This window comes from Strix uralensis, chromosome 17 (assembly GCF_047716275.1).
Source record: "Strix uralensis isolate ZFMK-TIS-50842 chromosome 17, bStrUra1, whole genome shotgun sequence".
In the NCBI taxonomy this organism is placed as follows: Eukaryota; Metazoa; Chordata; class Aves; order Strigiformes; family Strigidae; genus Strix; species Strix uralensis.
Genome location: NC_133988.1, coordinates 9,687,999 through 9,713,716, shown reverse-complemented (window position 1 = coordinate 9,713,716; position 25,718 = coordinate 9,687,999). Strand labels below are relative to the sequence as shown.

The following is a 25,718-nucleotide window of genomic DNA, read 5'->3' as shown; positions in this document are numbered from 1 at the left end:
CTTCTGCTGAAATACACATTCATGAGTGAAGTACTGCAATTACAAGGATGTTTAGAGAATCACAAAGGTATTTATTCTTGTCCTGGCTAGTTTATAGTAGCAAAAATCGCAAGTGGAAAGGCTAAGAAAATGTATTCTAAAAACAAATGTGTAATTGTTTTGTTGAGAGTTAGAGTCAACAGTGTTTATTCATGAGGCTTAGCTGCCCCAGGCGAGAGCAATCAGACTGGAGGTACCACCTCCTGTATCCTTGTTCTCTTTAATTGGAGCCATAGCCTTGGATGCCCCGAGGCGAAGGGCCGTCTCTAACTGTATTCTGTTCAGTTTATGAACATTTGAAAGTGCAGTGGAAAAAAACATTCTTTTGTTTAGACAGTTTCAGGCTTCCCCTCCCTTTTCTGTTCAGCAAGTGAAATTGTATGTCAAAATTAAGCTCTTGAGCGGCTATAGATTTTGCATGTAATGTGATACTGCAATGGCTAAATAGTTTTGCAGTGTTGTTAGGCCTAGGAGCGGAGCTGTGCGTCACCAGCACAGGGATGGAGAGCTGCAGTCAAGCTCCCGCGCTGTCTGCAGCCGGGGCCCGCCGGGGCTCTCGGCAGCGGCACCGGCAGCTCCAGGTGCCCGGCAGGCAGCCTGGCACGCCGCGGTCCCCCGCCGCGCTGCCTCTCCCAGCGCACGCTGCTTTTGAAGCAAATCAGAGCATATTTTAACAGTTTCACTGCAAATTCCTGTGTCACTTCATTTCTATTTTTAGGCCCTGGTGAGGGTACCTAGCGCAGCTACCAGCCTAGAGACAGATTCAATAAAAGATTCAATAAAACTTCTCTCCGGCTGCCTCCCAGCAGAAGCCCAGGTGGGGGCACGCAGTGCAGGAGGCAGCTGGCGTCTCTTATTGAATCTAGCCCTGAGTTTATCCAAGCTCTTCCTGAGTGTTTTTCTACTCTCTCTACTGTAAAATCCTGATTTCCTCATGACATCTTTATGCAATGCTATGGTTAAGTGCTTCCTCCTTCTATTGTCAGCACTGCTAGTCTCAAACTGCTTGAAGCTTTTAGCTCCAAAATAAGAAGCGTGGTCTGGCTCGGGGTGTGAGGAGGCTCCTCCGCACTCCCTTCAAGCACCAGTCTAGTCTGATGGAGTCCTGTCTCGAGGGAGGGCTCTCCACTTCGGACAGATATCACAGGTAGAGCGGATGGCCATGGTCCTGCAGCCTTGAGTCAGACCTGAGTAAAAACGATAGCCACAGCCTGTCTCATCTCATCTCTGCGAGCACACACGCTGCCCCCACACCCTGACATCCCAGCACCTTCAAGAGATAAGCACAAGCTCGGTATGGAGTCCCTCATGTGGTCAGCTCATGCTGCGTGTAAGGTGTTAGTGGTCAGATAACATCTTGAAAAGCCAAGAAAACAAAAATACACTCCATCTAAGCCTTGCTTTCACATTGCACCAGCCCAGTGCCTGGCCACGCTGCTCTGAAAGGAGAGTTCAGGCAAGTAATGCCCAGTGTTGTCACCTTCCTTTGCACATTCGGGGGCTGAACCGAGAACACTAAATAAACATCTGAGATTGCACCCTGCGTGCACCGCTTACCCATCAATCCCCCACCTTTCTGGAAGGGTGTTAAGTGGTTTCTGCTGCCGTTGATACTACTTTAGGTTTCTTCTGTCTTGCTTCAAGCCAGCTCTGTCCCCCATTGTGTCTGGCTGCAGTCGGAGGTAGGCAAGAAGGTCAAGGGACAGTGTGACAGGTGATAGATGGGATGAGCCCTTGGCTTCAGGAACACTCGTCCTTCACTCACAGTGACTCGCTGCTCGTTCATCCTCCCCTGTAGGGCCACGCGAGTGGAGATTTCGAGCTCTTCAGAGCCCTTCAGGGGAACGGCCTTTCATTTGCCACAACTTCTTTAAACAAAGTTACCGTCTGGTTTACCAGATATCCCAGATTTTCTAGAATATCACTCCAGTCGTATCTTCACTACGGCAAATACCAAGGCTTTAAAAGGCACCTATTTATTTAGTTATTTCATGCAACTGGCACAGCTTAAGAGTCATCCCTGAATGATACCGATTCTAGTGAGAAGTGTGTCGTAGCTCTAGAGACTTTATCTAAATAATCAGATGCTTTCTGGAGTGCGGTTTTCAGAATCTGAGTTCTTAGATATAAACTTCTGGTCTTAGGAAAACACCTCCCCTTCCATCCCGTTTCATTGCCCCTGATCCAAGGTTGAACTGTCTAGAGGATGGCATAATATTTGCTGTGTATTTGCCTTGATGAATGGCTAATTCCCACTTGGATCCGTGGGGGTTTGCTGTGCACTGGGGACAGCAGGCTCCTTGGCTTCCTCGCCGAGAATATTTGTTTAAATGCAGCAAGTCCTTTCTCCAGTGTTGTCTTTGCAAAATGTGGAGGGGTGAGCCTTTTGATGTTTGTATTTACAGTGTTTTCACATCTGGATGTCATTTGTGACACAGGCTCTCCTCCTTTTTCTATCCCTGTGTCTTCCTGTAAAATTCATTTTGAACATATAAGCTCATGTGGCTTTAATGTGTAGTAGTCGGCCAATGTATTTAGCAGGCCTGTAGTAGGCCAATAAAGAGGTACCTTGGGTCATGCTGTGCGCTCTTGTAAATTTATCCCGAATTAACCCTGATTGGCATCCAGCTCCCCTGCTGTAAAGATACAGATGTGCGTGCTCTCCAACATCTGCTGTTTCATGAGGAGCTGTGCCATAAATCCACGAACCCCGGTGACCTGGAGTCTGGGCTGAGGGCTTGGGGATGCTTTTGCTCCTGTGCTCCACAGCCAGGAGAGCTCGCCGGGATGGGTACCTGCAGGACACAGGTGGCAGTGCTGCTGGCGGAAGGGCAGCTCCAGCCTTGCATTTTCACACGAAAATCCTGTTGGTGTTGCAAGAGGGTGTTCTTCTCCCTGAGCAACACCAAGATACGGCCTCTGGTGTAAATCCTGCTTGTGGCTTTCATGCAAGTGGTTTGAATATCCTTGTCCAACAGGTTTCTTTGGGGCTCGTATTAATTCAGCTTCATCTTTTAAAATGCAAACTTGGGCATGGCAGAGCAGGCTCTTTCAGCTGCCTTTACTTGCAGAGGAAAGCAGGGAAAGATCAGTCAGAGCAGCCAGAGCGTCGCTGCAGTCCTGCAGTCAGCCAGGATGCAAAAGGAAAAACATACCCATCAATTTCTAAATGTCAGCAGAGATCCCCTGGAAATTATTTATTGCGTCTGCTGTCGTATTTAATGATTTAACAATATACTAATAATCATAATATATTAACTTTGTGTAGTGATATACCAATCAATATAAAATAATGAACACATCTAATGGATTTAATAGTATACAGATGTTTACTGCCTTTCTCCCTGAAGATTTTCAGATAATTTCTCAAGGCCAGCTGAAAACCGTGCCCAGGCAGTTCCGTTCCCCTGCCCGTGAGGCAGCCGCAGCGCTGGGGCCCCGTGCGGACACCCCGAACGCTGCGGAGCAGCCGTGCGAGGGCCGGCGGTGCAGAACGGGGTGTTTCGGGTGCATGGTGAGCACGGGGGGGGGCTGCAGGGGCGCGCTGGCCCCGCTCCAGCCAGGGGAGAGGGCGGGCAGGGGCTCCCCATCCCCGTGAATCATGTTTACGGCGGCAGGCACTAACCAGGCGTGTCAGGCAGCTGGACCGTCGGCCCCAGTGGCCATTGATTAACCGTTTATTAAAGCACCTATGAATCACTGCAATAGTAATTATATTCTAAATGTACCTACTAACAACTGTTTTGCAATGTGAAGGTTAATCACCATTAAACATTTCCTTTGCTTCTCTCCTCTCCCTCCTCCGGGCCCAAATCTCCCAGGGGTCTGAACACACCTCAGGAACACGGGAGGCTGCAACTAACGTGGAGAATCAAGGGAAAGGAGTCACACGCACACGTGCCCACCATGCGCACACACAGACATGCCCGGGCGTTCAGAGCATCAACACACGCTGCACACAGACCGCGCACGCACGGACCACACACGCACCGTGCGCACACCGCCACTGTGAACACCCAGTCACCGGCGGCGTGCGTGCACACACACCGACCACGTACACACACACACGCACGAGCTGCACGCACGGTGTACGCGCACTGTGTGTACACCCAGGCCACACACATCGATACAGCGCACACACATAGACACCGTGCACACGCGGACCACGTGCGCTTCACGCTGACCCTTCACAGACACAGCTCCAGCCCAGACCGCACGAAGGTGTAGTCTGTGCACACACGCATACACACACACACACACACACCCCCCAGACTGTGCACACACCCCGGCACACAGGCTGCACACGCGCACCGTGCACACACAGGTCACGCGCACATGCGGCTCGTGCCCACCGCGGACACACACACAAGCATGCCCCATGCATGTGGCCCCTGTTCGCACAGCTCATGCACAACTGCGCGCACTGTGCACACCCAGACACGGGGACACGGACTGCACACACCCCCCACACACACCCCCTTAGACCCCCCCCCCCCCTCACACCCACCCCCCTCACACCCCCACACCCCCCCGCCGCCGCCGCCGATCCGGGCCCGCCTGCCCGCGCGCACCCGTGGCGCGCGCCCCGCGCCCGCTGCCCCGACGGCGGGTCCCGCGCGTGCCCCGGGGCGGGGCGGGGCGGGGCGGGGCGGGCGCGCGCGAGCCGCGCGGGGCGGCGGGTGATCCGCGTCTCGTGGCTGGATTGGTCTCGCCTGGCGGCGGGCGGGCGGGCGCGGGGCGGGAGGCGCTGGCCGCGGCCGCGCGGAGCAGTCGCGCCGCGGAGCGCCCGAGGAGCGGCACCGCCGCCGCGGAGCGGAGCGGGCTTCGGCGCGGTTCCTCCTCGTCCATGTTTGGGAATAATGGCTACCGAGGCGTGAACCACAAAAAGAAAGAAAGAAAGAAATCCGCCGCCGGGGGAAGCCCCTAGATGGGGCCGGGCTGGCGCTGCCTGCGGGGCTGATCTTTCCCCCCTTCTCTCCCTCGTCGGATGCCGGCCGGAGCCGCCTGGGTCGCTTGTTGGGGTTTTTTTTTTTGCTGGTTTTTGGCCTTTTTTTGGTGTGTCTGTGGGCTTTTTCGCCCCCTCGCGCGTTTTTCGCCCCGCCGCGGCCCCGCGGGTGATGGACCCGTAGCGCCGTCTGCGCGGCGGCTCCGGGGCTGACCGGGCGGCGGGGACGCAGCCCGCCGGGGCGAGGCGGGGGGGGGGGGGGCGCAAACTTTGAGCCCCGGGTTCGGCCAGGGGGGAGGAAAAAGGCAAAAAAAACCCCAAAAACACCAAACCCCAAGGGGGCGAAAAAAAGAGGGGGGAGGAAAAAAAGGCAAGGAGGAGAGACGCGCTGCCTGCACCCCCCGAAAGAGCAAAGGAAGAGGAGCCAGCGGCGGAGGACTGCGGCGGGAGGAGGCGGAGGCGCCGCGGCGGGGGCCGGCGGGACCCCCGGGGCACCTCCGGGCCGGGCGCCGCGTTGTGCCGCTGCGGGGGGGCCCCGAGCGGCTCCGCACCGCGCCGCGCCCGCGGGGGCCGCCCGGCCTCGCCTTGTGGATTATCCCGCGGGGGCCCGGCTCGCCGGCGGGGCTCGCCATGGTCTGCGCGCCGCGGGGTAAGTAGCGGCGGGGCGGGTGGGCGCCCTCCGGGCCAGGGACACCCCCCCACGCCCCCCACGGGGGCTTCCCCTCCCCTCCGCGACCCCCCCTGTCTCGGCGAGGGCAGTGTTTTTCGGGAGCCGGGGAGTTCAGCGGCTTTGCGGTCAGACGGGAGAAGGAAATCGCCGTGTTTTCCGCCCGGTGCGATGGTTGTGTGCGTGCGGTTTTTTCGTGTGTTTCTTTTTCTTCTTCTTTTTTTTTTTTTTTGTGTGTGTCTTTTTCGGTGCAGGCGGCGAGGTGGTTTGATTTTTCCGGCCGCGCCGTTTGCTCGCTGCCGGTCCCCCCTCCCCAGCCCCGTTTGCTCTCGGGGGGCGGTTCTCGCCCCTTCCTACCCAGCGGGTCTTGGGGTGCAGGTCTTGGCGAAGCAGAAACCGGTCGTTACCCGTTCCCGGAGGCGAACCGAGAAGCTCTCCGTAGAGAATTATGGAGAAGGGATTTTGGGGGGGGGAGTCTGGGTGTGTTTAAATAAAATGAAATTTTTTTTAAAAAAAGAGACGTAGCAGCGAGGAGCTGCCGGGCTGCGATGCGCTCCCAAGCTGCTTTTTTTTCACCCCATTTCGCACATTCCTCTAGTGCGACCGCATCCCTCTTCCCACCCCCCCCCCGCCCCCACTTCTAGGAGGTTGGGGGGGGGGGGGGGGGAGGGGAATAAATAATATTGAATCGCTGCTTTCATCGGGCCGCAGAGAGCGGGGACGGGGGGGCTGCGCTGATGAGCCCGGGCGGACCCGGGCTGCTCCCACCCACGGGTGACCGTGGCAGCCGTCCGCCGACCGGCTTTGTAGGCGCGTCAGTGGTTCCTTTCAGGAGAATATGGGGAATTGGCCCTTTCGGGGTGTTTTCTGAGCAGGCTGGGTGTTGTAGCAGGCTGCCGGATGAGGACGGTATTTGTCTGGGATTGCTGGCTATTAGAAACGGTAACAAACTTAAAAATCTGTAGCTGGCGGTTAACCCCTTCGGTGCAGGCCAGAGCCCCTCTATTCACAAAGAATAACAAGTTTTTGAATGGTCTTCGTGGATTTTTATTTTTTTTTTCCGTGTGCCTTTTGGCCTGAGAAAGAACCCGACCGCCTGCCCGAGCCTGGCAGGTTGTGGTGGCCACGCTGAACACGGGGCGCGGGCTGGCCGCCCGGGCGTTGTTCTTGTCCCCGCGTCTGCTGCCGTGCCCCTCTGCTTAGCTGGAATGAAAAATTTAATCCAATTAAGAAATTAAACCTTGTGTGTTTAAAAGTGACAAATTTGAAAGGGGGGGAGGTGGGCACGAAGTAAGATTTCCAGGTCACTGGTTAACTAAAGATGGTTTGGAGAAAGAGCTCAGGAATAAGGCGAGGGCAGAGGGAGGGAAAGAGGGACCTTTTGAAATGGCAAAGGCTTGTACGTCTCTCCGGAATTTAAACAGTTTTTTAGGCTTGTAAAAATCTTCTTGAAGTTGCGCATTTATCTCAGGAGGCTGCTTGCTAGCTAATCTTCTCAAGGCATGTCCTGATTTTTTGTAACATTACAGTATCTGAGGTCCTTTTAACCTAATTTTGTAACAAAGATAATTTCTTGTTATGTAAGTTACTGTTCTGAGTGATTGCTTTGGGTCTTGGAGATCGTCCTTAACCGGTCTCCCCTGTGCCGCAGAAACTGGAATTATTTACTTCGTTATCAATTCTTGAAAGAAAGCCTCTCTCGACTGGAAAAGGCTGCTAAGGTATTACAGGAAAATAGAATCTTTCCATTCTTTCTAGAGAGTTAAATCTCTGGTCATCCCTGATCAGAATTTACTTCAGAGGTTTATGTTTATGTATAAATCCGATTTTCCCCACATACAGACTTACAAGGGCGAGCTGCTTGATTTATACACACAGCATTAACTTCCTACAAGTGGCAGACTTCTAATGCTCTCTTCAAGAATTTTCTTCTTTGCTGACAACAGTTCCCTAAAACTGCCCTGTGCTAAAGCCAGAAGGCACTAGCTTGGGCTGCCTGATTTTCTTTTCCGGAGGAGATTAATGCTGTAAAACAAGGAAGGCACTATTTTATTTAGTTGGATACTGAGTTTTCGCTAGTACAGAGTGATTTTTTTTCTTATTTTATTTGGAAGGTGGGTTATTCTGAGTGAAACCTTAAGCCTTGTTTATCAGAGAGGGGCAGTCTGTCCTCATAAACAAACAGAGGGGCAAAATATATCACAGTGTTATTCTATCGGGACATGCAGTCAGTCATCTGTTGGACCTTGTGGCCTGTGCTGGCTAAATCGAATAGCAGTGTCACGAATAGCTCTGGTATTTTTAAGTTAAAAAAGGGATTGGAGTACGCTTCGAATTCCAGTGATAAACTAGGGATATTTAGCAGTAGTTGATACTGATTTTGCTCTGATTTTGCAAAAATGTTCCGATTTGAAGTGTTAACTTTTGGTAAGAGGTGCAAATATTAGTGTTTGCTGTTGTTGCTTTTTAAACTAAAAACTGTTACAATGTTTAATGGTCATATGTTACAAAAGTGGCAATGAAAAGGGCTGCATTCTTCAGTGAGCCAGTCTGTGCTGTACCGTACTTTTGGAAAGCACAGATGTGTATGTCATTTTCTGCCTTAAATCTTTTCTTTCTTTCTTTCTTTCTTTCTTTTTTTCTTGACTCCCAGGATCCTTGTGTTGAGTGACCCATAATAGCTAGGGATTGTGGTGTCTGGATATATTTGAATATGAAGCAGTCTTCTTAAAGCCATTATAGAAGATTCAGTCAAGTAAAATTATTTGTATCATCAGAATAGGAAATGTAAGCTGGTTAATTTTAATGACTTTATGAATTTACAAGATCTGAAGTCAGGCAGGTACAAGAATGTGTTGCTCCTCGCTTAATAGCATGTTTGAGCAAAGATTGGCATTCTGCATCAGAAATGGAAATTTTAGGGTTTCTTGCACTCTTTTATCCTTCTGAATAAAGATGGAAATTCTGAACTAGGTATAGAAACATATGGTTTCACCAGAAATTATTTCCTAGACTGATCAATTACTAGGAGATGTAATGAGAAATATACTCCTTAGGGAGAGGAAGGAGGGATTGCCATTACATAATATCCCTTGAGAGAATTTCTGTATCACATAATGAGGTTGGTGATGGAGCATTTGGGGAAAATGCCTATGGATAGGAATTTGTTCTTCAGATTTCCATAAGCAAAACATATTACTGAAAAATAGGCTTGTTAAAAGTAGTACTGAAACGTTAGTAGGTGGGTGCTTTGCCTCTATACACATTTCTTTTGTTCTCATAACTACTATGTAAGAGATTAGGTAACTGTAAGATTAAAACATCCACAAAATGAGAGATGCTAGTGAATAATTCCCTTACTTATTTAACACCAAGGGTGAACCATTAAGGGCTTATGTTCTATTCTAGGCTTCATTAAATTATTTCTGTTTATCTATTGAAAATAGCTCCTAAGGAAAAGAAAATTTCAAACCTTAATGGTGTAAATATGAATGACCTTATCCTCATGCTGGTGAGAATGAAATATATAGAAATGCGTATACGTGATGTTGTGGATTCAGTGAAACGTAGCAGCTGGAGACGTGTTTTCAGAGTCCTCGAAGTATCCTCAGGATCGCCTGGGAGCTGACTTTCAGATGGCGAAGAAAGCGCTTGTTAAAAATGACTTAAATACAGGTTTACTTTTTTAGTTGCAGTTGCATTAAACAGGAAAATAATTCATTTCCACACACCTGCCCTTCAGCATTTTTCATGCTCGGAGTCCATAGCGAGGGTTAGCCTCCAGGAACCGAACGCCGAGCTGGCCAGCAGCGCCTGCCCGCGCACCGGTGCAGAGGTGTTAAAACCAACAGAGGAAAAAGGTGAACAATCTTCACACCTCTCTCACTGCTGGGGAATTTGCCTAATTTGAGTCGCTCGTTTTAAAATCTGAGTGCTGGTGATTCTAGTAATTTTTCAAATGGCTTGTCCAGCTTTTGTCCCCTGAGTTACAAATGTGTTCCAGCTTTGCGGGTTTCTCTGAAAATCGCCTTTACGCGGATTCCAGCAGCCGAGGTGGCGCAGTGACCCCTGATGGTGGCTCTGGTAATGGAGGCAGGTTTGCACAGCTATCACTATTTTTAGGAAGTTAAAGGTGCAATGGCTGGTTTGAAGTCCAGGCCCCTATTTCAGCAGTTCATTGATAATATTTAGCAGTATTTTGTGTGCCACCTTGTGGCTGCCGGCACACATTGCAGCTGTCGAGGTGTGGCTCGGTTTCATAGGACAGTCCCAATTTTAGCGTCTTCTTGATGGTTTTATTCTGTGTCTCAGTTTAGTGTCAGTTATCTGTGCTGATTCACCTAACATTGACTCAGCTGCGAGATCCTGGTCATTGGAAATGCAAACCGGAGTGGTGACTAGTCACTCCTGACTAGTTTGTTGCTTCCAAAGTTTGTGACAGGGCATGGCTTTCCAAAAAGGTGGAAAATGGTTCTGGATTTAAGCACTGAGAGTTTGTGTAAAGGAATTAGTGATGGTTTGGCACCCTGCAGAAAAGGTTGCTCTCAGGGAAGCTGAAAATATGTGACTGATACTGGTGGAAGGACTTGACTGCAGATGGTGATGCCAGGGTGATAATCTTCCTTGCTGCCCTGCCCCATTACCCTGCCAGTTTTACAGATAGTGACCCTGCATTAACCATCCCACAGGCACAGTTTAGCATTAGGGCATCTCTCAAGGTAGCTAATGTCATTTTAAACAGTAAGAATGGCAACCTGTGATTGTTGGTTCTTGTAAACTTAAACTAGGATGATGCTGTTGACATGGATATAAAAAAATAGGTTTTCCAAAACATCCATTTGTACCTTATATGGCTGCATTGAAAGGGTTAAAGATAAGTAAAATGTGCATGCTTTAATGCTATAAAAATAAACCTTACTTTATGGTGGGTGGTAGGAGAAGAACTAGAGTTTACATGAAGACAGCATTTCAAGGTGGCTGTTTGTGTTGTTACCAAAGATATTTCTAGCTTGCTTACAAAACAAGATTTTTTAAAAAATATTTTTAATTTTAAAAGTACTCAGCTAACTTAGGTTCTTGTGGAGAAAAAGGTTACAGTTAAATTGCTGTGGAAGGTAGCTACAAGATTTTTAATATTGAGTTAAAGCAAACTCGGTACATTGTTTGCCATAATGTTTCTGTGGGGGGTAAAAAACATCTGTACGTGGATGCAGTTACTGCAGTAACTGCTATGCCAAAAGAGAATCGGGGACATAATGGGTATAAATTTTGGGTTTATTTTCCATAGAATAATTCTGGGTTTATTTTCCATGGAATAATCAACAATAAAAAGTGTTTAGGCTATTAAAACACCTGTAAGCAGATCCTTACTCCAAAGCTGTAGGTTATAGAATTACAGTATAGTCTGCCTTCAAAATGGTTGGAAATCCATCATAAATATCTCTTTACCACATACCTTCTGTCTCCCTGGATGATTGGCTCTCTAGCAAAGCCTTCCGTAGAGGGTGTACTGTAATCCTTTTATGTTACTTCTTCAGTGCAGATTACGCAGCAAGAAATAATTAGGAGATTAATTTTCACCTGTCACTGCCAATAATAGATAACCTTGATACAGTGACAGGGCTAGGAATTTGGGGAGCGGAAAAGCGTTTAACCCTGTAGTGATTGCTGCAGGGACCGGGCAGAAAATGGTTGCCAGAACATGACCTCCCTGCTCGCTGTCACGAAAAGGGAGAGACGTGTTAGTCTTTCAGCTTCCTTGTCTCCCGCGAACGCTTTGCCTTTATCCGCGAACGTGTGCTGTAAAATTCGCTCTGTGCCGCAACGGTGCCACACGTGCCTCGTGCTAATCAGCCCGGAGCAGACGTCTGAGACCTTTGTAGCCTAGTCTTTTAATTCAAATGCAGTTCTGTTGCTTTTCATGATTTCAATTCCCAATCTGACTGGTATTCCTAGTCTTCTAGGGAAAGGAGCAAACTAATGAAGATGGCTTCATTAGGCAGAGTACAATTTAGCCCTTGCTTCTCTCCAACAAATGCAGCTGAAAAAACATCCCAGAAGTAACTGTGCTTTTGGTCTTCAGAGAAAGCAGAGCTGAGGTGTTTCTGCTCCCTTTCAAAATTAATTACTAGCTCACGTCAGGTGAGCTTAAAAATGTAGTCTATGCTCTAAGACAGTGAAGGTAAATGGGAAGACAAAAAAAACCACACCCTTCCCCCTCCGCTTCTTTTTTATTTTTTTGTTTTGTGCTGAAGTTTAAATCTACAATCTGTTGAAAATGTAATGGGAAACCAGCCTACAGAAAATGCCATTATTCATATCATCCTGAGCTCATTTATTTTATCTGCAATAGTAATGATAAGACAGACTGCTTGGCAATGCTGATAAGCTGAGAAATATCTTAGAGCTATTTGTAAAAGTTAAAGCAGATCTTGGTACTGAGAGATAGGGAAACTGATGAGCCTTTGGGCAATCTGCAGAGCTGAAAGCTAATAAAGATTTTAATAGGAAGGCCTCATTAGGATTAGGGAGAAGATCTATTATCTGGGATTTACACAACACAAACAGTGGGGCAACTTTAATTTTTGCTTCTTTGTTCATTAAATACTATTGCTGAATGTGAAGCCTTTTAACTCTGATCTGGATCTCTTCGTATGTTCAAGGAGCCATCACCAGCTGTTGGTTGAGCAGAGATGGAAGGGCAGTTTGTGTGGAAACGCATTTGCCAGAAAGCCATCATATTCAGGGGCCAGTCACTTTATGGAGGTGCAGAAATACAGTTGTTTGCAGATGCCTGGGTGGTACGGTTCTCGGTAGTGTCTTTCTTCCGTTGTGAACAATGTTTCTAATCTTTTGGCCCCAAAGAGCACCTTTAGAAAGAAATCAACACATTGCTGTTGTGCTGGTTCTCTTGATGGTGAAACTGCAATACTATTACTGGACAGCTTGTCTGCTCAGTTCACCTAATGGGCTGCTAACTCCCAGCCCCACAGTGGTGGCTTTTTTGTTAGTTGTGATCACCACATGGATAAAACTATTCTAGCAGAGGACCTGTCTCCAGTGCAACTGGAGTTGGTATAGTAGGAGTATGTGCCATGGGTGACCTGATCGAATGGTTTGGTAGTTACACAACAGGACTGATTTTAGCACCACGTGTGTTCTTATGCGTGTGATGTACAAAACATTCACTTTTTGAGGACACCTATCGCATGGGCTCAGCTGCTTTATTCCTGATACTTAGCACGGTATGTAAGGTGCATGTAAGCTGCTGAAAGAGCATTAGTTTATCCAGGGTTTACAGATGTATTTAATTTTTTTTTCTCAAGGACCATCCAGACTTTTCTTGTGGCTGAACCGAATTGTAAATCAGGAGAAGCCATGCTGGAATATTCTTTGGTTTGCTTTTGAGGTCCAAGCCAGGTTGTAACCCGATTCCTGCTAACCTACAGTTTCAACCATTTTTACACCCAGCTGATGAGATCTAGTTGAACCTCTAATGCAGATGAAGAGTTTTGTTAGGTGATCTCCACGCAGGCTGTGAAATGCCACTTGTGTAACCACACCTGTGTGTGGGAGCTGTCTGAGTTCTTCCTTGTGTGGAGCACACATGAGTATAGAGTCTCAGCTTCTCCTCCATTTTCATGGCACAGACCAGCTCCTCTCCTGGTGCTGGATCAAATAACCCTGGTGGTAACTACACTAACATTGCTTCCATGGAAGAGCAATATTTGGAAAGCATCTTCTTGTATTTTCAGTTGTCTTTAATATGATGTAGCAGCCAAAAACCAGAAGGGAGTGCGGCACCGCAAGCCACAGAGAAGTCTATTCCAGACTGTAGTTTGGGATCTGCTGGTTTAAACCAGTGGTTTCAGAGGGCCAAGAGTGGATAGTGTGGGTAACTCCAATTATTCCATCTTCCGTGTGCTTAAGGAACTTATTCAGAGCAGCTGCAGCTGTAATCCCCTCTCCTGTGCCCTCACCAGCATGGAGACAGATGGGCAGGGCTGGGAGGAAAGCACCCTGCACCTACTGCCCAGGACAAAAAAAACCGTCTCATAGTGGGTTGGTTTATTGCAGTTTGTTCGTAACAAGTCACAGTTTATGTCAGCGAACCAGTGTGGCCTCCTAAAGAACTAGCGCTATTTGCACGTGACATGTTGCTCCAGCAAGGCTGCCATTTGAGAAGTTTCTAATATTTATGTTTGATATGAATGAAACTTTTTGTTTTGTCTGTAGACCGCAACGGAACTGGAGCTGACTCGTATCAGGAGTGCCTTGATAACAAGCAAGGTATGAGATCAAGTCTCTCCAACATGGGCACTTGGGACTGATTTTAGCTTGATTTCTTGCAGCTGAATTGGTTGCTGTCTCTGTCTCTGTCACTCTGTCTCCCTTTTTTTTTTTCTTTTTTTTTTTTTTTCCCCCACTGTCTCCAAGCCAATTCACTGTTAACAGTTCCATGCTAACCTGTTAGCTCAGGGTCTCATTACACATTTGCAATAAGGCTTCTTGTCTCTAGCACCCCAAACGCTCTGTTATTAAGGGAGGAAGTGGCTAGGTTGTAAAACAAAAGTAGCATGTGCACTTGCTTGCAGCTATCTTCTTCCTTGAGGTTTAGTTGCACAGTCAAGCAGAAGAATATTAAAGTTGAGTTAAGGGAAGGCATGTGCTAGCCTGGGTTACCTTAATGCCAGACATCCTGTGATAATTTGTGTGCTGATACACTGACTCAGACTTGTCCAGCCTGCTGTCTTCTCCCGTGGCAAAGTTGATAAGAGCTGGAAAAGTCTCTTCTGACTTTCAAGGGAGTGATGATGGTGAAGGAGGAACCTGTTATCCTTCTACTGTAAACACAGAAAGAAGAATCACATCAGTAGAAATTAAAATTGTAAAAGTATCTCAGAAACGGCAAGGTTATTGATTTTGTATTTAGAAAAAGAGTTGGTGTATTATGTTCTCTTCAGATGTCTTCTCTGAGAACTGCAATCAGAAGGGCTACTCCATTGCCATAGCCATGCAGTGAGTGTTGAACCTTCTGGTAATCAGGGAGAGCAAGCATCCTTCAGTCCAGAATTTCATTCATTATAAGCTACAGCAAAGAGATAAGAGGAAATGCTTATTCTAACCAGGTTATAGGTATCAGTTACATGTCAGCTTTTTACCCTGCTGTTGACCCAGATCTGTGACAGTAGCCAAATGATAATTTTCTAAAATTCTGACCCTTCTTGCATAATTTTCTACAGAAAATCCAAAAACCACACAAAAAAAGCCCCAATTTTGGTGCTTGTTGGGTTTAATTTTCTGCTGGTGTCTTTGCTTTCAGTATCCATCAATCAGTGTTATATGTGCTTCAGTTCAAAGCTGCCATGAAGTGCATCTCCCCTGCTGTTGCTGGGTTTGGGGTGGGGTTGTTTGGGGGGGTTGGGGTCTTTTTGTTTGTTTTGTTTCCCTCCTCAAAAAAAACCCAACAAGTACGTTATCTCTGTGGTGACCTTTATGCTCATCGTTCTTCACTATTCTTCTCTGCTGATTGTGGTAAATACCTAATCATTGCTGAGCTTTCATTTCAGAAGTTACAACTGGAAGACTAATGTGGAAGAACTGTAATCAATAATGGCTTTTTTTATTAGATTAGGTTTAAAAGTCTTCTAGACCAGTGTAATTCAGGATGCTCCTTTGATAGATAGTTTGTTCTTAGGGAGAACATTTTTTTTTCCAGTAACGTTTTTCTGGTTGGCTAGGGGAGGGTTGTTCCATTTGACAATTTGTAGAAAGCAACTGAGTTTCAGGTTTTAAAAAAATTGAGTATTCTCATTTTTGGAAAGCAATTGCTGTCCCTTTGATGTGCCAGTTATCCTGGTTTATCTGAGAGGTGGTATTGAATGCTGTTATATCCATCACTTTCATTTGTCTGTCAGTACCCTAGATTTTTCTTGTAGTGTAGCTTTTGGTGGGTTTCTTTGACTTTGTTGTTAACATGTGAACAAGCTGTATCATTATAAGCACTTTCAATCCAGTATGAATTGGATCTGGTTTGGGCAATTTACCATGTCCATGCTGCATAATCACGTTTAAAGCAATAACCTTTAAGAATGCAGAGGTTTAAAGGTAAAAGCATACACAGTAACTTGTAGTCAGTCCCTTACTGTCCAATCCACATTACATTTTGTGAGCATGCAGTAGAGTTGAATCCACCATTTGCAACAATTTACAGAATATAAAATATATAGCTGACAATGGACCCATAATTCTGGTTGCTTTCTGTAATGTTCAAAACAAAACAACACCAATGGCTGGAAGTAGCAGTGGCTCTTTAAAAGTATTAAATCTTCAAGCTATGTGAAATGCAATTGCCATGGCTTCTTTTTATAACAGCATGCTTGTCTCCTAGAAATTATGCTATAATGAGGTTTGGTTTATATATTTTACCCCTTTCCTCATTAAAGTGCTATCTCTCAGAAGAAGCGCTTTGTGTCTTGAAATACTGCACGGTTAAAATGAAGGCAGGTTTATAAGGATTTAATGTACTTGGGAGCCAAGGTTTTGCAGCTTTATGGCAAAGATGTTTTAACAAAGGGCTTTATGGTAAGGGTGTGCTGTATTTTAGTCAGGCAGTTGCTCAAGGGAAAATTTTCAGCGTAAGCACGTCATGGCAGCAAGGAGAAATTCAGAGGGAAACAGGCCTCTGAGATCCAGTTGCCGTCTTGGCTGATACTAAGTCTTAATTCTTTGTAATTTCAAGCCCTGATTTTTTTTTTTTTACCTCTTGGCTCAAGGAAGACAAAGTCTTGTGCCATGTCATGCAACAACACGAGCAGGTCATTTAGGTTTCTCATTTTAGTGCTCAAAGGCAGGGTGCAGGAGAGCATGCCTGGGACAGCCACAGGTGGGATTATTCACACCTTTGCAGGACGGAGCTTGTTTTTTCAGCCATTTATCTCCAATATTCATTATTAAAATCATACCCTAAAAGCAAGACCTTCTGGGTGTTTGGGGTTTGGAAGTGAAAAGGGCAGCAGTTTCGAGCAGTTGTCCATCCACCACAGCAGAAGACATGTCCTGGATCTGCCTGTTTCTCTGGGATACAGTTAATCCCCCATGGTTTCTGGAGAGCCAGGGGGTTCTGCCATGGAAAACAGGTATAAAATTACAACCAGACACAGTTGTTGCTGGAACTTCTCAGTAGGAACTCATGTTACTATAAATAAAACAATTCTGGTTTAAAGGTTAGGCAATGAAAAGCATTTAGCTAGGGCGCTGGTGGCAGCCAGGAGACACAATCTCACGTCCTTGGAACAACGCGTAGAGAGATGGTCTTGGAAACTGATTCTGAGTATTTCATGTTATCATTGGTAATGCCTTCTCTTATCCATAGAAACTTGTGTTTTACTTTGCTTCAGCGGTCTTCTCTTCATCTCCATGCCCTCAGGTAGGCTGGTAATTGGTATTTCACCCTGCTGGGCTCTGGCTTTCCAAGCAGAGCTACAGGCTCCTGCTGGAGGAACCCCATACCTTTCACTTTCCAACTTTCTCTTTCTTATGTGGTATCATGGTTCTGTGTTCCCCACAGATAAATTAGCTGATATTTTTCCAAGATGAATGTGGTTTCATCTTTCTAATGGCACTATTGACTTCCTAGGACTCTTTACATTTCTTTTCTGGTATTTTATACCACTTCCTAAATTCAGTACTGCTTATTGATTTTGTTAGCTCACCTCTAGAGGGAGGATGAATGTAATTTGGAACAAAGTTTGGGAGCAAGGATGGAGGGTAGTTAATTTTGACAGTGATCAAAATTTGGCTGCATTTGAGGCAATAGCAGTGCTTCTGCCCTGAGGTTATGGAGGACCAAGTGCTCCTACTCTGGGTTTGTGCTGTGAGTGGATCTCAGGTGGATTGCTGAGCAGTTGTTCCTGGATATCTGTAGGATCAGGCTTGATTTTTGAAAGAGTAGCCATAAACTGAAGACTTCTCATCCTGTTACCAGTCCCCTGGGCCATGCAGTCCCAGTGTGCGTGTCATCTCCTATTAGCCTTGATGCAACCAATGACCTTGTTTGTGTGAGTGCATTAAGCACAACATTAATATCTAATTTAACTACTTTGAATTCAGACAGGCTGTAATCAATCACCTGAACTCTCTTGACAGTGAATATGGCTGGATGGGATAAGGAAAACAGATAAAATGTGTGCTTGGGCCAAAACTCTAGGAAATTGGAAGACTACTTGTGACCCTGTGTAGCTGATGTAACTGTAGCTGTTGGTGGAAATGGGTTCTTCACTGGAAAGCAAAAGCAAGAAATTTGTGGTCATTGTAGAGGTCTGTTTCAGTCTTTTTCCTGCCTGTTAAATACCAGCATGGTAAATGAGACCGCCAAAATCCAGAGGTACCATTTAGATTTTACTGGGAGAAGTTCTAACCTATTCCAGTTTTTGGATCCCTTTTGATTCCCAGCAAGATTAGTTTCAGGGTGGTGAAGATGAATTATGAGGCAGATAAATAAAAATGGCAGACTGGCACGGCTGGATTGAAAAGTGCGGTCAAAACAGTTCTGTCACTGAAGATGTTCTTTCCATTAAATGCTTTGAGATTTAATATTGATTTCAGGGAAATTACCCTTGAAAACAGATTTCCTCCAAACCTTTATTTTTATGTATTTGTTTTGGAACTACTTTAGGAGGTGGAAAAATGAAACTTGTGCTTCAAAGAGTTTTTATGTTTTGAAATTGGCTATTTCACCATATGAACAGTTTGAAAAATATTATTTATTATTTGTATTCCTGTCATGGCTATGCACTCTAGTTATGGGCTAAATGTCATTTTGCTAACCACAATGCAGGCTGGGGGGGGGGGGGGGGGGATCAGTTTCTGCCTGGAAAAGCTTTGGTTTTGTATTTCTGACAGGGGCTGCAGTGATTGCCAGTGCCTATTTAAAAAAAAAAAAAAAAAGCCAACAAAACAAACCAAAAACCCAAACCAAAACAAAAAACCCCAACCTTCTCATTTTACAATATGTTGGCTGCCTTTTTGTTTAAAGAATTAAAAATACATCAGCAGATTTTCCACAAAAACACATATGCTTTCTTCCTGATGAGCATGATGACGAACTGAGAATCCTTGCAAGAGGCCTTGAGTTTCCTTTAAGTAAAGGATAGTGCTGAGGTTGAAATTGAAATTTTAAATAACTCTCTTCATTAAAAAAGATGCTGGTGGGGCCTTGTTAGCAGAATTGCCATTTTCTGACTAATTTTTTTTTTGCCAGCATGGGAACAAAGAAAGAAAGGAGAAGGCAGAATAAAAGCCTCTGTGAGTGTACGTACAGAGGCTGCGGCTCTCTAAACTCGTAATGGTATCTGGAAAGAGTCCAGGCTGTTGTAAATATGAACTTTTGTCAATATTCCCCAAGCTTCTTTGGACTCTAGGGTGGGCTTTATTAGCTGAAGGTCACACCATTGTGCTGTCTCCCTCTCCTGAGACCTCTGATACCTTCCTGAAAGGACAGCCCATTATCCCTGGGCTTAGAAGCCAGCTTTCTCTTCAGTGGCACTGAAGCTGATAAGCTTAAGAGGCATATTTCATCCCCCCACTGCTGCTTTCAGGAGACAAACAGTGTTTATCGTTTCTGATTAATTCCAGTTGAACAAAAAAATAAAATAGGAGGCATGTGTGTGTGCACACGTGTGCACACACACAGAGACAGAGTTGACTTTTTTTTTTTTAGGCTGGTCTTCTTGCGTAACATCAACTCATTGCACTGGCTGCAGCGAGCAGTGTCTGGTGCTGCCTCTTTGTTTTTCCCTAGGTGGTGTGTCCAAAGATTGATTTAGTAACATGAGAGGATCCTGGGCTGCGATCAGTGTAAGGAGAAAGGGGTGGAAAGGGGGACCCAGTAGCAGCAGCCTGAGCATCGAGGTTGGAATTGATTTGTGGCAATTAAGCATTAAGGTCTGCAAGAGCAGGACCACCCGCTGGGAGAGTGGCTTTCCATCACCTGCGAAAGATGAATGGTCCGAGGAGAGAGAAGGGCAGGGATTTTATACTCAGCTACCTGAAAAGAATCATAAGAACACATGCTATCTCGCTTCTGTATCTTGCAGCCCTGTTCATCACAGCTAAAGCCCTTTGCTGGTAATTGTATGCAAAAGAGTTGGAAGATATAAATGCTAGTTGCTTCTACTGCTGTGGTTTCTCCATTTCTCTCTTTGGACCTGGCTTGAAACCTGTCAGGAGGTGTTTTGCTGATTTTCTTATTACTATTATTTCAGTAGGAATGTCTTCCATACTTGGTTCCATTTTCTTAGGGTTACTTTTTTCCTTGTTCTGAGATTCAGAGTATAGAATGAATAACAATGAATAACATATTGTCCCTCTTAACACTCCTGCAGCTCTGTGAAATGCCCGGGTAGCATGCTGCAGCGGCTGGGGAGACCTGTGCTGTGTGCTCCTCGCTGGCACAGCCTTGCTGTGCAAGACACCTTGCCTGCCTGTGCCTGAGGTTTTTGAGTAGAAAATGAGATTATTGTCACTGTACACAGTCCTGTTTGTTTGGATGACCATGTAGCTGCAGCCCAAGTTAGGCCTTTTGCAAAGGGCTCTGTATGTCCTTCAGTTTTGTTGTGTTGTACTTGCCACGGTTGAGGAGTGAAAGAGATCGCACGTGGCTGAAAGGAGCCTGTTGATATCTGGACCATAAGAGATGATACTTCACTCCATAAAACTCTAAATTTTTCAGCCTTTTTAAAAAAAGTAAAAATAATAGAGAGCTGCAATGTGTGAACTTCTTTCTCTTCTTTGCTTTTTGTTCATACTGAACAAATGAGTCCTGACAGCAGGTGAGGGGCTTCACTGCTCTTCCCTGCCTCCATTGCAGGGCTGCTGCTTATACAGAGGTGCATCAGATGCTGCACCAGAGAAAAGCAAATCAGCTACTTCATGTATGTTGTATCAAATCTTTGTTTCACTTGCCACATGGGCCATGTTTAAACCAGATTCTTGGTGCTCAGGTTACAACTAACTTAATTTCCTTTGCCAGAACTGAGAGATGAAACAATATTAAAAATAATTTTACAAAAATATGTTTACTTCTTGCCAGTGAGGACCATGTTTAAAGATGGATTTTGCTATTATGACTCCAGCGCTAGTGTAAACAGGGCCTAATGGGAAAGGCTGTAAAGTAATAGCACTATTGGTCATCTTCGGGGGAAAAGGAATTTCCATAACACACATAAAACTGGAATAGATCTGAAGCTTCAGTCGACCAAACACAACTAGCATTTCATTTTAAAATGTATATAGTAGCCTGAAATGGGAGTGGTGGGCCTCTGATATTATTTTTGCAAAGGTAAACTGCACAAGCCTGTGTGAATTTGGGGCACTTATTTACTTTGGTGGATTGGGTTAAACTTGTCATTCTTCATGTAAAATAGAAGACAGTTAAGTTCTAGATGAGAACCTCCTTTGCTCTTTTTAAGGGCAAAGTAGATTTGAGGGAGAAAATTACGTTGAAATCTTAGCAAAAGGTTCTGCAGCTGTGTATACGACTGTTTGTCCAGATCAGTTAACATAGTGGAAAGATTTTTATTAGTCCAGTGATGCACCATATACTGCAGTAGGGTACATACTTGCTTGGACCCTGAGTTTGGTGATAAGGTTATTTCCCTTTCCTTCTCTGAATCTGGCCTGCAGTAGCTGTTAGCAAAAGAGCTTTCCACCTCCTATATCGCAGGAAGCATTTTAGCTCTTGTTGAAATATGAAGCTCCCTTCCTTTATTAAAATTAAGAACCACTTTCTCACATGGCAAAGTGATAATAAAGACTGAAATTGGATCTATAACTTCATGAAAAGAAAGAGAATTTTTTTTTAAGACAAATCATGCATGGTAATACCTCCATTGTTCTCTTGCTGTGTTCTTTGTATTGCTTAACTCCCTGCGAACAAAGAACCCATAACTGGAATTGTAAAAATAATCCAGGCATTTAAGTCAAAACTCAAAAGGCCCTTGGGAATCTCATGCAAAGGTGTGCCCTTGAAATGGTGGTTTATGAATTGTCTGAACAGGTTTGAACATCCTGGCCCTGAGGAAATCTATGGGAATTTTGCTGCCGACTGCAGTGGGGTCGGGATTTCACACTTGGTGCTTTGTACGTACTGCCGGGCATTGAGCAGAGCCCTTTCAGTCTTTGAGAAGGTCTGACTCCCTCCTCACAAGCAGATGAGAGATTTTCTAGTTGGTTGCACTTGTGAATTCTGGTTAAGGGAATTGCTTTTGGTCCCCCCATCGTTGTCACTTACTTAAACAAACATGCAGAATGGAAACATGCACTTGCTTGAGCTTCAGCAGCGAGTGCCTCCTCAAGATCTCTTGTTACCGCTCTAGAACTTAAACTGGTTGGAAAAGTGGTTTTAAGCTAAGGTTCAACCCCGCTTAAATGAAACCAGTTGGGCAGAGAGATGGGAAATTTCATTGCTAGTTGTCATTCAGATGTCTGAACCCAGCTAGTTTGAAGTATGAAGGTTCGTTCTCTGAGCTTGAATACAAATCAGTACAGAGGTTGTATTGTAAATTGAAGCAATGAGTACTTCTTCATCAATTAGTTGCAAAATAATGTGTTTTCAAAAGTACAGGTCTATCCAGGGTCAAAGTCACTGGGAAAGGAAGGTACTTCAATAAATAGTGAGGGAATTAGTCCAAAATGTGCATGCAGATTCAGCTAACCAAGGCCCTTTGAAACCCACTTGAACACAGAAAAATTAGCCCTATTTGAGCAAGAGGTTGAGCCAGATGATCTCTCAAAGTCCCTCCCACTTAAGTGATTCTATGGTTCTCTGGTTAGATGTCTCAAGCCTGCCAGAGTATTTGAGCAAATCACTGGATTTTCTGATGCTGATCGTTGTAAACATGGACATCATCTTTCTCTATCATGTCACAGTCCAGGGAGAGGAGAGTGGAGTCACCAGAGTTGTAGCAAATTCCCCTTTGTCCTCAGTCTTCAAAATTCATGGTGCGGTGGCCAGTAACGTCATCTGTTGTTTAAGGACTGCTCTTGATGAAATAAGCTCTGTAGATAATGAAAAACAAAACCCAAAGAAACCATAATCCCAAAAAACATAATCCAGGGCTTCAAGAAAATTGGAACACTTAAATTACCTAATCATAGTTCTCCATCAAGAGAAAAAGTTTAGGAAAAATTACTAGAAAAAACCCTATAACCTTTCAGCAACAGTATCCCACAGACCATTGTCAATCCAAAGTAATCCCACAAAGCCCAACAAACTATTTCTAGCGAACTTGTTTGTAATTAATACTAGTAGAACTTAGATCAAAACAGTGGGCTGTGTGCCCCTCATGTTACTATCAGTAGTTGGAAGGGAGAGTTGGAAGCTACGTGCTGTGTACAACATGAAAGTTTATTTAGGCTTCTCTGCTGCTGAGGGGATCGCAGAAATGTTGCAGTGGCTGAAAGATTGGCTATAACTTTTCCATATTTAGCAGTAATGGAATGTGCAAAAACTTAAAAAATCCTTAAAGATTCTTAGAGAGACCCAACCATGGTGTCAGGGGGAATATGTGTTGAAAGCTGCTCAAGAGAGGGTTGTTTCTCAGCATAGTTTGCAAAAAGTAACAATCACAACCCAGTATGGAATTAGAAAAAGTTATAAGTAAATGGTTAATTTTCCCCAACTTTTTCTTGCCCAAACACAGCTAACAGACACTTTTTAAAAATAAAAAAAAAAAGCTTGGTTGTTCCTCAGTGTAGCTGTGTCTTGAGGGCTTTTCTTAATGAGCTGTCTCCTTCTGTCCAGTACGGAAAGAAAACCAGAAGAGTTAGAGACCTTTCTTTGTCCCCATGTGATTTTAATCTGATTCATTCATTCCTAATCATCTTGAAGGATTATAAAAACAAAACCTGTTAAATCTTGGTTCTTAGTTCTTTTCTTTCTCTCCCAAACATCATCATTTGTTCTTTTATCATGTTGCATTTCTTTACCCGTGAATCAGCTGCTTTTTTTTTTTTTTCCTCTCTATATAACAAAAGTCAGGCGGGGACAGAGGGGGGTGATGGGAGTGCTGCTTCCTTTGATTCACTCAACACGCACAAGTGTTCCTTGGCCTTTCATACTGAGGAGTGGATGAAGCTCTTGAACAAATTGGACCTACTTGTTTGCTGGCCTAGGCCATCTTGTTATCCAGCCAGCTGTGTTTTGATCTTGGAGGGCCATTTGAAGATTAAATTGAGACATCTTTTGTTACTATTAAGTGCAGTAATTAAATCAGCTCAGTGTTATTTAAGTGTGGAAAATGTCGCTTCACTGGCCCATGGGTGCCTGAAGTTGCCATTAGACAGCTGTGTTGCTTCCAGTACTAATGATGAAGAGGTAGGAGAAAAGAGCCAAGTGCTCTCTAAATAATTTTCAACTCTTTCTGGGTTATGCCGGATTGCCTCCCCACCTTTTTATGTGACGTTTCTCCCCTGTCTCTCCTCAGTTCATTAAGAACAAGGTTTTTGAGAGGGAACTCAAGCTTTTGTGGGTGGAGAGCTGGAAGCGAGTGCCCTGTCCTGAGTGGAGGGTGTGGAATGGCATGGGTAAACGTGCCGCAGCCCGGCCGTGTTCCCCAGATCAGCAGCTGCTACTCCATCTCTGAGTTTGCAAGTTGTTGACTCTGTGAAAGACAAAGGAGGCTGAGCTAACAGGATGGATGCAATAAATGAGCAAAGTTGGCTGCTTCCCCCCCTCCCCTGCCCTCCGTAGGGGGGAGTCTGCCAGTCAAGTCGAGCATGGCGAGTACATTTGTTCCCATGAGGGTCATTGTAATACAATTTGCTGGTGAAGGCTGGCCTGACTGTGAAGTGGTGGCACCTGGGAGATGTGAACTCTGGCTTAGGCCAGGGCTGGTATCATTCAGAGGTCACCTGGGGCTTAACAGGGTGAGAGTCAGTTGCCCTTACCCAGCCCCCTTTGCCTTCTGCTTGCCGAACAGATTGCTTTGAGAGAAGTGGCTGGAGGTGATGATTGGCAGCAGGGAGTGGGGCAGAGAGACGCTGGAAGAGAAAGCGAGATCCTCAGTGGGAGAAACAGTTCTTCGGAGGTCGAGTATGTTTTAATGCCGGGTTAAGTTGCGCAGCAGTATCGGTTCATTGCTACTGGCAGCACTGATCGCTTGAGCGTTGCCTTGCTCTTTCCCATCGTGCTCTTGAGAAACCCAGTCTTACCCTCCTGTGCACAGCTGAACATACAGCTGCCGCTCTTGTGGTTCCCACAATGAAATTCAGCAGCTCTCACTTCGTGATAGGGGAGCAGCAGACAGGATCGCCCACAGCCCGTTTCGGCTACCACGCTGCCTACCGAGGCAGAGCAGTGCTCTCCCTCCCCGAGCCCGTGCTCCAGCCTTGCTTCTGAGCCATCTTGTTAGTCTGTCCTCCCGGATGCACCCGACTCACCAGCTTCCATCTCCCATAATTGCCCAGCAACATCTATTTGCATTGCTTTGTACGCTTCTGTGTTTTATAGAGGGGGAAGTATATTTGCACTTTGCGAGTGTTTTTGAGCTGTGGCAAGGGCAGAAGTATAGCAGATGGGTGGGGATGAGAGAATCAGGAGCATGATGAATCTGTTTTTCTTACCTTGTTTAAAATTGCCTGTTAAAATTCAGCAGCCGCACCTCCGATGAGCCTAATGGTGTCTGCCATGTTGCGAATACACAGTCATTAGTTGGTCCAATTCATGCATGCTGAGGTAGGAGGGTGATGTGAATGCAAAGGAGATGGAGAGAATAGGAGTGGGGGGGGGGGCAGAGGAAGGAGGGGGAGAAGCTTGGTAATACAGTGACAATGAAACATACGGTAGTCACACTGGAAAACTTTCTCCTTCATTAGCAGGGATCTGTTGAGTTTCTGCTCACATTAGGGTAATTAACACAAGTACAGATTGTTGAACATCTGTGCAGTTTAACTATATGGCCGGTTCCCAGGCTTTAAACAGGGCTGTGAGGAGCCAAATGCAAAGCAGTATGAAAAGCCCACACACTATTCATTTTACTGAAATTAGCATTTCTGGATGAAAGCTGA

The 25,718-nt window shown here is 45.5% G+C and overlaps 1 protein-coding gene across 13 annotated transcripts in view; it reads left to right on the top strand.

The window, feature by feature from the left end:
- Positions 1 to 25,718, top strand: part of FBRSL1 (fibrosin like 1) — a 552,380-nt gene that overhangs the window by 437,281 nt on the left and 89,381 nt on the right. For 11 of the 13 annotated variants that reach the window (XM_074886838.1, XM_074886836.1, XM_074886837.1 and 8 more), the window contains one exon: positions 13,887 to 13,940. The exons of the other annotated variants lie outside the window; for them this stretch is intronic. In XM_074886838.1, coding sequence (XP_074742939.1) covers positions 13,887 to 13,940 — 54 coding nt within the window. The remainder of the gene's footprint in view (positions 1 to 13,886; positions 13,941 to 25,718) is intronic. 13 annotated transcript variants of the gene reach the window in all.